General features: G+C 37.3%; 1 protein-coding gene across 1 annotated transcript; it reads right to left on the bottom strand.

Moving 5' to 3' along the window:
* Window positions 1-9,844: 9,844 nt before the first annotated feature.
* Window positions 9,845-12,192, bottom strand: LOC128293786 (uncharacterized). The gene is made up of 5 exons (XM_053029307.1): window positions 12,059-12,192; window positions 11,264-11,500; window positions 10,615-10,716; window positions 10,337-10,469; window positions 9,845-10,213 (listed from the first exon to the last, which is right to left on the bottom strand). The coding sequence occupies exons 1-5, from the start codon at window positions 12,190-12,192 to the stop codon at window positions 9,845-9,847; spliced, it is 975 nt and encodes a 324-aa protein (XP_052885267.1).
* Between the last annotated feature and the right edge of the window lie 1,340 nt (window positions 12,193-13,532).

The raw sequence follows: 13,532 nt of genomic DNA, 5'->3' as shown, positions 1-13,532 counted from the left end.
CACCTAGCCAGAACCCCTAACTCCTAAGTCCAAAATTTAAAAATTCTACCGGGTTTTGGCCAACTCATGGGCCTTCTATAAGCCCATTTACATACCCAAATTATGAATTCCATAATCACATACCAAATTTTAGAAACTTACTTAAAATATCAAGAATCGCGAAAAACCCGAAAATCAGGATGTTACAGAAATGTTTAAGTGTTCATGAATATATGAATCCAAAGTTAAATCAAATGATATGTTCAAAGTGCACATATGTGATGTTTTATAGACTTGGTTAAGTCACTTCAATGTGTAACAACAAGTGAACATAGGCCTTGTGTGTGTGAGTTCCAGAACCCAGCAACCTTTATGTGTGAGATCGGTTGTTGAGGCCTTTGTGTGTGCGAGTTCCAGAATCGAGCTTGTGTGTGTGAGATCGGTTGTTGAGGCCTTGTGTGTGCGAGTTCAGAATCGAGAAACCGTGTGTGTGAGATCGGTTGTTGAGGCACGTGTGTGTGCGAGTTCCGAATGTAGAAACCTTGTGTGTACGAGATCGGTTGTTGAGGCATTGTGTGTGCGAGTTCTGTAACCAAGCACTGTGTGTGCAAGATCGGTTGTTGGGGCACTAAGTGTGTGAAATGACATCATGTAAGGCCTCGTCCGAGACGAAGGCATTGATTTGAAGTAGTGTATAAGAACGTGTCTGGGACACTGGTATCACTTATGGTTCGTGTAAGACCTTGTCCGGGACAGTGGCATCGATATTGAATAAACTTGGTCAAATGTATGTAGTCCATGTGAAAATGAGACGTGATAAATAACAAATAAATATATGCTATATGTGCTTGACATGTGACCTTGTGGTTCCATGAATCAAACAGGGAAAAATATGACATGTTTTGGTTGGTATGTATTGGATATGTTTAAGTTTTGTTCATACGAATGAATTGACAGTTATCACACGAATTTAAAATCATAGTCATAAGTTATTAGTAAATATAAATAAGTGAAGCTATTTAATAAGGTTATATGAACTTAAGAGTACTATGAATGTATATGAAATTGAGATTATTTTTCAATTCGGATTAGTGATATGAAAATTTCATAATCATTGAAATGATTTATTTGCTTAAGGCTTACTAAGCTTTCAAAGCTTATTCTGTGTGTTTTTCATAAGACTGATATGCTTTCCAACCGAGCTAATTCGATAGTACGTAATGTTATCTTTGAAACGTTTGAGTGAAAATGTGTTGGTGATGAGTTGAAACTCATAAAAAGGTATGAATCAGAATGCATGATATTCTGCTATTGATAGATGTTATAATTATATGAGTATATGAGTTGTGATGTTGGGTATATGATTGTTGTGTGAATATTTTGATTTGGAATTTATGATTTGATTTAGCGTATGAGCTATGTGTTAAGTACCAAGTGATCATAAGTAAATGATTGCTAGATATTTGAGAATGCAGAATTAGTAATAAACTGTTTGTTCATAATAGTATGTGTGATGTGCATGCTTATGTAAGAGTTAAAATTGTTGGCTTTACAACCCTCACCCCCTCATTGGTAAAACATTATAATGAGATCCGTACTATATGGCTTAAATAAGCTTACAAGTGCGGAATGACAGAGTCTCATGATTGAAGGATTAGTATTGTGATCGATAAGAGAATGAGTCCGCAAGTAAAAGACGAATGTAAAAGATATTGGATCGTGTTGAAGGCCATTTGTAATATGCAAAGTCACTGTTAAAAGAAAAGTTGAATTAGATGAAACCAAATATTCAGGTATGATATCTAAAGAATATATTAACTGGAAGTTCTTTCGAATTAGCCTCCGTTAGTGTTGGGATAATGAGAAATTAGTGATGTCAGAGATAGACAGTAGAATCATATTTGAATTATAAAGATATTTGAGCACAGCAATTATAGTCGAATAGTTTACGAGAACTCTTCTGGGTATTCTATGTGTTCAATTATCCTCAGAGGTATGTGAATCTGTATATTTTCAGATGAAATTCTTATCATATGAGAATGTTATATATATATATATATTGATATATGAAAGCATTGTTGGGCTGTTCGGGTTACAATCAGCATTATTATATCTTTCTCTGGTATTCTATTTCATTTTATTGAAAGAATAGATCGATGATTAAATCTGTGTGATGTTGGTATTCTGCTCCTACTGGTTGTTGATCTGCTTAGTATACATGAAGATTATATTGTTTCTATTACTGTTGATTCCGGTGCATATGAGTGATGCTTTACTTCTGGATTTCCTCTGAAACATCATTGAGATATCTGTCATCTGATATGGGTGCTTTCTTAAAAAAGATTACTATAGTGATATATTCGAGAATTACAGTATCTCTGCTTTCTTATGATTCTATATGGTTATCTGTGAAAAATATCTATTGAATGACTGTAACTATATTTCAATTTCTCTTATGTTCAAAATGTATTATTGATAATTGGGACATTATAATCTAAACGGTTGAGATGTCAGCCTTATTATGGCATTATGATTTTAAATTATCTGATGGTTGTGGCTTCAGTATGGTTCAAAGCTTCATTGATTAATAATTGAAAAGTTATTACTTGACAGTCGAGATCGATTCAGTTGTCTAGTTTAATTAGATTAATTGCTTGAAGGATTAATCGAGTTACTTGTATCTGAATCTATCCACAGGGTGGAAATAAAGTTTGAATGTTCATGGATAAATAGATGAATATTCTGAATGCATGATTCATATTCTAGAAGATATGATACAGAATTATATCCATCAGAACGATTATATTGAGAAATGTTCTTATAGATCGTGATTGGGAAGTTTGAATGATGTGATAATTATCAATAAAGTGGTAAATAGTTGAAGAAATTGTTAATTGAAGCGTCAGTTCTCAGGTGAAGAGTTATTCGACATAAGAATTAAAGATGGTTTGAACTGTTGAAAGATTATGAGTCAGCGATTGATTATCAATCTGGACAAATGATTATAGTCTTTGGGGTTCTGAGCGAGAATCTTTATGTGTTTTACGGCCGATAATCATGTGATTAATCTTATCAAATGATGAGTAGTTATTGGCTAAGCTATAAACTAAATTGATGTTTAATTAGCAAATTTGTGAGGTTAAGAGGTGTGTCAGTGAATTACAAGTTAAAAAGGGTACAACGTAAATTGATTTCTGATTTAGAATTTTAGATTGGAACCTACAATTGTTCGTTATGTCGAGATAGAGTTCGTGTATTGAGAAATCCGAGATTTTACAACAATTGTGACATCTAGCACGATGGTAATTATCGTCGTCTGCACGGGAATACTAAAAGAGTGCTAGTTTTCATTGTTCAAATGGAGACACGAGGATTATATCGTGTTACTAAAATAAACTACTATGAGCTTTGGGTATGGAATTACTTTGTAACACTGTGTTCTAGAACTTGAAAGCAACCGAGAAAGACATTTATTGTTGGTTAAGTTTGCATATAATAATAATAGTTATGAGATGAATGTTAAGATAGCATTGTATGAGTGTGGTATGGTTGCAATTACTGAACTTCATTGTATTGAATTGAATTTTTATAAAAAGAATTTCGGGGTCGATGTGATTGGAAAGACTGAAGGGAAATGAAAGTAATTCATGACCGTCTAAAAACAGTTTCAAATTTGCAAAAAATATATGTGGGCTTGATGCGTAAAAGCATTGAACTTTCAATTAGAAAATTGAGTATTTGTAAAGGTATTATAGTGGGAATAGAATTTCTAGATTTAGCTATAAAGAGAAGTTGAGTTCGCAGTTCATCGGATTGAATGAGATTATTATCAAAACTTGAGAAGACCCGTAATGTGTTTTTTATATATATGATGTGATGATACAAATAAGATCCCTTATCTATAGTATCTCTTACAGAAGTAGAAACTCAGCTTGTTATGATGTATAGCAAAGAGCAGATCATAATCTTAGCTCATGAGATTGAAAAGTTGAGAAATCTGAGGCTAGGTGAGAAATTGTTGAGGTTGGTGAAAGAAAATCACTAATTTATTCTCTGGCAAGATTTTTGGGGACGAAAATCCCTAAGGGGGGAGAGTTGTAACAGCCTGTTTTTTTTAGGGTTGATCGGAACAGTGGTTTCGGGGCCACCAAATCCGAACGAGTAGGTTGGTAAATATTATATTTAATATTTACGAGTTAATTGTGATTTTAAAAATGTTTTTGATATTGTGATTTTTGTTTTATAAGCGATTTATTAAGTTCAAGTGGTATGACCCTAAGGTCAAGTGGGTTTAGAAAATGAGGTATAGGGACCTTTTTTCTATAAACTAAGTCGTAAATATTTTTATAAATATTTACGTAGTGGCAATAAGATGGTATTAAAGTTTCGTTGAAAAATTTTATCGTTTCGATAGTTAATTAAACAAAAAGGACTAAATTGATTAAACAAAAAGGACTAAATTGTGTAAAGTGCAAAAGTTGTGTTCTATAACCTAAAGGTATTAAATAGATATAGAACTTAAAAGTAGAAGTCCTTATTTGGTAATTAGCCCATTAAAGAGATAGTGGGATATGATGGCTTGGCATTTGGTGTAATAAATAAAGTGTATAAAGGTTAATATTATAAATTGGTTAAAAATAATAATAAAATGAATATAATAAAAGAATCAAGGTGTCATCTTTTTCTTTCTCTTTTTACCAGCCGAATATGAATGCTTGAGAAGCCATGGAAGAAGCTTCCAACTTTCAACTAATGCATGGTAGGCATTTCTAGTCCCGTTTTTAATTATTTTTATATTTTCGGGATCGTTGTTGCTTAATCTATCTAATGAGGGGACTATTTTGCAAAACCATTTAATAGTTTGATATTTGCCATTGATGAGTATAATAGGGCTTTGAAGTTTAATGGAAGAATATGAGTCATTGTTGATAGTTAAACACTTTTTGTTAAGTGAATTTTTGTGAAATTGACAATTAAGGGCTAAATTGATAAATGTGAAAACTTTGTGGTTAAAATGTCAAATAAATGAAATGTGTGGGCTGCTACAGACACTAGTGATATTCGTCTATAGTAGAATTTTACTCAATTTCATGAATTTGCATTTTTATGATATAGGGACTAAATTGTAAAGAAGTTGAAATATTAGGGGCAAAACTATAAATTTGCCATAAAGTGAATTATGGACTGTTTTGATACCATGAACATTTGGCTAAGCTTAATTATGGTTAAAAATGGTTAATTTGCATGTTTTGAGCTCAGGGAGTAAAATGAATAAAAGTAAAACTTTAGGGGTAATTTTATAAAAATGAAAAAAATGACCAAATTGTATGAAATGAGGTGTTTTAATGTCTAAATTAATATACTAAATGAAATTATTAATTTAGATTAAGATCGGGTGGAAAATCGAGAAAAATGAGAAAATTACCAAAATGCCCTCGAACTTTGGTATCTCTACAATTTAGCCGAGTAAGTTAAATGCGCAATAAGCATTGTTAAATTGATGTTTCTAATGCTTTAATATTGTATAAATTGTATATACGTGAATATTTTAATGTCTGACGACATATCGACAAAATGTGGCACTTAGTGTGCGGGGCAATCAAATATGGTACTCAGTGTACGAAATATTGAGAATGGCACTTAGTGTGCGAGATATTGAGAATGACACTTAGTGTGCAAAATATCGAATGATTCAAAGGAAATTATAAATTGTGATTGAATGATTAAATAGAGCAAAGTGAACAGTATACATGCTATATTATATGAATTGTTTATGAGACGACTTTATAATGGTGATATTTGGGCTTTGAGCCTAGCAAGCTTTAAGTCGGTGAATAATATTATCGGGTTTAAAACCTAGCGTGCTAAATGCGGTGATTTGATAAAAGTCTAAGACTATGAGACCTTGTGTTAAATCGAAAATTGAATTTGTTCAATGCATTAAGTTGGCTGTATGTGATATATTCTTATGCATGTTAGATCGAATGGAATTGAATCATGAGTGTGAAATGAGAAGCATAGGTGAAAATGCCTATGTCATATATGTGAGTAAGGGCAAAACCATCGATAAGGGTGGACTATGTGCGTAATCATCTTACAATTGCTAATTTGAACGGTTGTGTGCGAATAATTGAGCATGATGTATTTTATTGAGGTTATGCTTGAGTGAAATTATAGATATGTGATGAAATTGATTGGTGATATACATGTTTAAATAATGTGAATGCAAAGAATGTGTGAAAGAGTAAATTTGTAATAAATCTGCTTGGGACAGTAGCAGTAACGTGATTTTGGAAAATCACCATAAATTGTTGGAGTTGATTTAGAAGCTGAATAAATTTTTTAATTAAACTTAGTGAGTCTAGTTTCTTATAAAAGAAACCGTGTAAGCAAAAGAATTGCTGATAATGAGATATTTGATTCGTAGTGAAGAGTGGTCAGATTAGTCAAACAGTGAAACAGGAGAAACTTTAAGAAAAATCTGGTATTGATTGGCCAATCATAAAATTCTGAAAATTTTATGGATGGAAGATATATGAGTCTATTTTCAGGGAAAATTAACAAAAATTGATTTGGAGTTTTTTAGCTCCAGTTATAAATAATTTAGTGACTATTGCTCAGGAAGACAACTTGTAGTGAATTTGTGATTATGTTGTAAACATTGATAAAACTTGTTAATGAGTTGCTTATTGTTTTCTTATGAACTTACTAAGCGTAAAGCTTACTCCCTTTTCTTTCCCATATTCCCTAGGGTTGCCGTGTTAGATCGGGTTGGAGGCCGTCGAGATATTATCACATTGTCAAGTCTACGCTATCGGCGTAAGTAAATCTTAGTGTTTGAGTCTGTGGCATGTATAGGGTTGTAAAGTTGAGTAAGTAAATGATACAAGACTAAGATATTGGTAAATATTTAATAATGCCTCATGAATATTTTGAGCCTTGTAAGCCCGATTAAAGGATAATATACGTGTGTATGAAAAGTTTAAAATTGATCAAAAATTTTTACGGTCTGGTTTTATATAAATGGATGAGTTTAAATCTGGTAGCACCTTGAACCCTGCTGGCATTAGCCTCATACTCTAGCATTCAGCACCTATTTATAACCCTTATGGCAGAACTCCTCAAGCCCAAGTTCCCATTTCGGCTCCACTTGCTCCTCACTTCTTATCTCCTCATTTTTCTCCCTGATAACCCCTTGATCTTTTCCTCAGATTTCTCTCCTGAACACTTCCCTTGGAGTCCATTTCCATGCCACTTCCAACCTTCTAGAAGGCCAAAATTAAACTTCTAAAAACACTAAGCTAGGATTCGAACCTTGGACCTCCTTGCTATCTTTTAACGCCACCTCCCTACACTCTAAGTGGTGTCACTTGGCCACTCCTCCACAAGGCTTTTTGATGCTATTTTCCCCTATCTTTATTTTAAAGCCCAACTACTTGCCAACCCTAGTTCTTTTAACAATTAAATTATAATTTCTTCTACCCCTTAATTCGAACTCAAACCTTGAACAAGACCTACCCTTGCGTAATTAACACTTAACTGGAATTGCTAAGTTAAAAAAAATTTCAAGATTTCGAGATTTTTGGATTTCGGGATTTTTGGGGTATTACAACTCTACCCCCTAAAAGAAATTTTGTCCTCGAAATTTTACCTAATTCAAATAGTTGAGGATATTGACGTCGCATCACTTCCTCAGGTTCCCAAGTAGCCTCCTCAGCCTTGTGATTCTGCCAAAGCACTTTGACTAATGGAACGGACTTCCTTCTCAGCTTTTTGAGATCTCGACCAATTATTTGTATGTGCTCTTCCTCGAAAGTTAGGTCTGGCCTGACCTCGATTTCTTCAACCGCCACGACATGTGATGGAGCCAAGCGATACCGCCTTAGCATGGAAACATGAAACATGTCGTGGATCTGGCTTAGTTTAGGAGGTAACTCCAGCTGGTAAACGACTGGCCCAATCCACCTTACAACCCGATATGGCCAATGAACCTTGGGCTTAGCTTCCCCTTCTGTTCAAACCTTAATAACTTCTTCCAAGGAGAGACCTTAAGGAAAACTGAGTCCCCCACTGTAAACTCTATCTTTCGACGCTTAAGGTTAGCATACAACTTCTGCCTATCCGAGGCCTCCTTCAAACAATCCCTAATCAATTTTACCTTATCCTTAGTATCGGCTATTAACTCAGGCCCCAAAACTCTTCATTCGCCCAACTCCGTCCAACATGTTGGAGTTCGACACCTTCGCCCATATAGTGCTTCGTATGGAGCCATCCCAATGCTTGCTTGATAGCTACTATTGTACGTGAATTCGGCTAATGGTAAATAGTCCTCCCAGCTACCTCGGAACTCAATTACGCATTCCCTTAACATATCTTCCAGTACTTGGATCACCCTTTCTGACTGTCCATCAGTTTGAGGGTAGAAAGCCGTACTGAAGTTTAACCTAGTACCCAACGCCTCATGCAGCTTCTTCCAAAATCACGAGGTGAAACGTGGGTCCCTATCAGATATTATGGACACTGGCACTCCATGCAACCTTACAATCTCCGCCACATGCAACCTAGCCAGCTTTTACAATGAGTAGTTGGTGCCAACCGGTACAAAATGAGTAGAATTGGGTAATCGATCCACTATAACCCATATCGAATCTTTCTTAGTAGGCGTCAAGGGTAGCCCATTAACAAAGTCCATAGTGATTCTTTCCCACTTCCAGAGTGGAATCTTTACTAGCTGAAGCAACCTTGAGGGCAACTGATGTTCCGCCTTCACCTTTTGACAAACCAAGCATTTACCTATGAACTCCATAACGTCGCACTTAAGTCCAACTTAAGTCCAGGCCACCAATAAAGCTCACGCAAATTCTGATACATCTTGTTTCCACTAGGATGCATTGCATAGAGACCGCTATGTGCTTCCCGTAGAATGGACTGCCTTAGATCATCGTCTTTTGGTATACACATTCTCCCACGGAAACACAATACTCCTTCACTATTTATCCCAAAGTCCGATGTCTCCCCATTCTCTACTTGTTTAAAATGAGCACTCAAAGTCTCATCCACTAATTGCTTGCTCCTTATCTGCTCGACCACACCGGCTTTACATGAAGCTCAACCAATAAGCTACCATCATTCAACAAGCTTAATCGGGCGAGCATAGCCCTCAAGTCTGACTTAGCCCTACGACTCAATGCGTCAGCTATCACATTCGCTTTGCCAGGGTGGTATTCTATCGTGCAATCATAATCCTTCAATAATTCCACCCACTTACATTGCCTAAGGTTTATCTCCTTTTGGGTAAGGAGGTACTTCAAACTCCTGTGGTCTGAATAAATTATGCACTTCTCCCCGTATAAGTAATGCCTCCATTTTTTGAGCGCGAACACCACCGCAGCTAACTCCAAATCATGGGTTGGGTAGTTCACCTCGTGAGTCTTAAATTGCTGTGCCGCATACGCAACCAGCTTTCCTCCTTGCATCAATACACATCCTAAACCCACATGTGACGCGTCACTATAAACCGTAAACTCCTTCCCAGGTATTGGTTAAATCAACACAGGGGCCTCAATTAAAACTTTCTTAAGTTTTCCAAAACTCTCTTGCTGCTTGTCTGTCCAAACAAATGGTACCTCTTTCCTCAACAACTTAGTTAAAGGTGCAGCAATTACTGAAAAGCCCTCAACAAATCGCCTATAGTATCCTACCAAGCCTAGGAAACTTCGAATTTCTGACACTAACTTAGGTGTTTTCCAGTCAACACCACTTCAATTTTTTGAGGATCCACCTTAATCCCCTTGGCTGACACCACATGTCCTAGAAAAGTAACCTCCCTTAGCCAAAATTCACACTTACTGAATTTGGCATACAGCTACTTCTCCTTCAAAGTCTGCAACACAATCCTTAAGTGTGCATCATGCTCTTCCTCATCTTTTGAGTACACCAAAATGTCATCTACAAAGACTACCACGAACCGATCTAAGTAGGGTTGGAAAACCCGATTGATAAGATCCATGAAAGCGGCAAGTGCATTCGTCAGCTCGAATGGCATCACTAAGAACTCGTAATGCCCATAACGAGTTCTGAAAGTTGTCTTATGAACATCTGCCTCCTTAACCCTCAATTGGTGATATCCTGAACGCAGATCAATCTTTGAGAAAACAGAAGCTCCCCTAAACTGATCAAAAAGATCATCGATTCTCAGTAGAGGGTACTTGTTTTTAACAGTTAACTTGTTTAACTGTCAATAATTGATGCACATTCGCGAGGTTCCATCCTTATTCTTCACAAATAACACTGGTGCTCCCCATGGAGACACAGTTGGTCGAATGAATTCTCGATCCAACAATTCCTGAATCTATGCCTTAAGTTCTCCCAATTCCTTTGGTGCCATCCGATAAGGAGCGATAGACAGTGGAGCCGTCCCAGGTAACAACTCGATTCCAAATTCCACTTCTTTGCTGGTGGCAACCCAGGCAGCTCCTCGGGAAAAACATCTAGAAATTCCTAACTATTCTCAACTTCTTAACAGTAGGGCTCTTAACATCTGTATCACTAATATAATCTAAAAAGGCTTCGCATCCCTTTCGTACTAACTTTTCAGCCTTCAACGCCAAAATCACATTCGATAGGTAATTTCACCGTTCACCATTTACCACCACCTCCTTATCCTCCGCCGTTCTTAACACCATTTCTTTACAGTGTAATCCAAGGTGGCTCGGTGCTTCACCAGCCAATCCATACCTAAGATTAAGTCGAATTCACTAAAAGGTAGCTCCATCAAATCCACTAAAAAGGTACCCCCTTGGACTACTAAGGGTACCTCCTTAATCAACTTATTCACTCCTACAGACTTCCCTAATGGACTTATCATAGTCATCTCATTAACAATAATCTCAAACATATCACCAAAGACTCAATCTTATTGTATGCAACATATGAATGCGTCGATCCAATATCAATCAAGACTATGTAAGGTAACTTATATATAAGAAACATACCCGTTATCACATCTGGGGCATCCCCGTCCTCTCGGGGACGAGTAGCATAAACCAAAGCTGGCTGTCTCGTCTCAGCATGGCCTACATTTTCGCCTGATGCTCCATGCCCTCATCTATTTCTATTACCACCCCTAGCCTGTCCACGACCCTTTGGCGGCAGCTGTCTGCCCCTTGGTGTCTGAGCACCACCTTGACCTTTTACTGGCTCTCAACCTAGCGTTCGAGGGCAATCCTTGATCCTATGCTCCATAGACCCACAACCGAAACAAGCTCTCATCCTCTTCTAACACTTGTCTCTGTAGCTTTTCCCATAGTCAGCACAAGTTGGCACCCCTAGATTAGCAGCAGGGGGCCTTACTCTAACTGGCCCATTAACTCTGGACCTAGCCCTAGGCCTCTGTCCCACACCAGTAGTCTCAGCCTCCCTCTTATTCTTACCCCTTTCTTTCTCCCTGTTTAGGCACTCAATGCGCTTTACCTCCTCCGCTATCTTTTCTTTCTCCACCAATTCCGAGAAAACTCGTTCCCTTTGTGGAGCTATCAACACCCTGAGGCTATCTCTAAGTCCATCCTCAAACCTAATGCAACGCTCATAGTCTGTTGCCACCATTAGTCTTGCATACCTACTAAGGCATAGAAACTCTGCCTCAAACTCCACTAACGATTTGTTTCCTTGGGTCAAGTTCAGGAACTCCTTCCTTCTAACATCCATATAGCTTGCACCCACATACTTCCCTTGGAACGCAGCTTTGAAAAACTCCCAAGTGACCCGCTCCGGTTGGGTGCCCTCTTTCATTGTTAGCCACCACTGGTAAGTTTCTTCCCTAAGCAGTGACATTGCTCCTTTCAACTTTTGCTTAGGTAAGCAGTCCAGGTCCTCTATTATCCTTTCAATGTCCTCCAACCAATATTCCGCCACATTAGGAGCCACGCCAGCCACGCCCTTAAAGATCTTAGCCCCGTTCGAACGAAGTCGCTCCAGAATGGACCCCTGATTTTCGCTGCCATTATTGGGCCCAGCGACCCTTTCCAAAATTCTCAGCATTACCTGCGACAATGCATCTTCTCTCGCGGCCCGATCATACGATTCATTCCCAGCCACAGGTGAGGCTGGAGCCTCTTTTACTCCAACATCGGGCATATGGTCCAATGCCGATGATTCAACCCTAACGCTTCTGCAGCCTCGACCACGGCCTCTTGCACCTCTTCTAGTACTCATCGTCGATTCGTGTATTATTTGGATTAAAATTTTATGAAATTTTGGTTAGTTAAGTAATTAAACCGATGTTTTATGAAAATATTTAAAGAGAAGATCCTTTTCAAAAACCCTCTACAGTTTCCAGATCTTACGGGCTTTAGTTTCGTTCTAACAATCATCTAAAGTAGCCCTCTAACTATCTACCATATAATAATTTAAACAAACTTAAATAAAAGTACTTACTTGGTTCGACGTTAGAGACTCGGTGTGCCGCTCAGCAAGATTTCCCTTTTTCCATACCAGTGCGATCCAAAATATTTTTAAAACAGAAAAAGAAACCAAATAGTAATAAGACCCAATTCACAGCCTGAGTTTTGCAACCTGGGCTCTGATACCACTAAATGTAACACCCCAAACCCAACCTGGACGTTATGGCCAAATTAGGCGTGTCACATTGAAGTGTTTTAGGGAAAATCGTGTTTTCATTAAAAACCCTTCTTAAAATGAAAGAAACCCTAATTAACTAAAAAAAAGCCTTTCAGTTACGAAAGCTTTGTTTAAAACATTTGATTTAAAAAAAAAACTTAATTGCGAAAATGTAGAAAACATACTATAATTTAAGAAATCCATGTTTAACTTCTCGTAATTACAATGAAAATAATAATAATAATAATAATTCAAGTAACAATAACATAATGAAAACCTTATTACAATCTGGTCTGAACACACTTAAAAAGAAATAAAAAAACGTAAATGCTTAAAAAAACCAAGTCCGAATTATCTTGCTAGCCAACCACCCAAAGTCCCTCCAGATATCAAACCTTCTACTGAGCATCACCTAAAAATAAAATAAAAGAGGGGGTGAGTTTTCGCAAACTCAGTCTGTACAACCCTCAATGAAAAATAACCATTTAAAGAGAAGTCATGAAACATGCAATGCAATCCCATCCAAATTATCCATCTGCTACACACCAGGTCCGTCCCCCGTCACACCATGTGGGGATATAGATATCGACCCACCCAGCCCACACACCAATGGTAGCCCGGTTGCGGAACTACCTTCATTTACATATTGGGCTTTAAAAGCCGTCGGTGGATCCACGATTGCCAGGCAACCATGCGATCCTCATATACTTCCTCCATTCCATAGTTCCCACCCCATATGCAACCTAAGCAGAACATCATATGTATGCATGTCACACCCATAAAACTTACATTCAACACCTAGGAGTATTTTGGTCATTTTCACCCTTAGGGGCATTTTGGTAATTTTTCTTTAATTATAGTTTTCACTTACCCTGACCCGTTAACAAGTCCCATTAGCTAAGATGAACGAATACTATGCACCAAGTAGGATTCCT

Source organism: Gossypium arboreum, chromosome 6 (assembly GCF_025698485.1).
Source record: "Gossypium arboreum isolate Shixiya-1 chromosome 6, ASM2569848v2, whole genome shotgun sequence".
Lineage (NCBI taxonomy): Eukaryota > Viridiplantae > Streptophyta > Magnoliopsida > Malvales > Malvaceae > Gossypium > Gossypium arboreum.
This window is presented reverse-complemented; position numbering and strand designations above follow the sequence as displayed.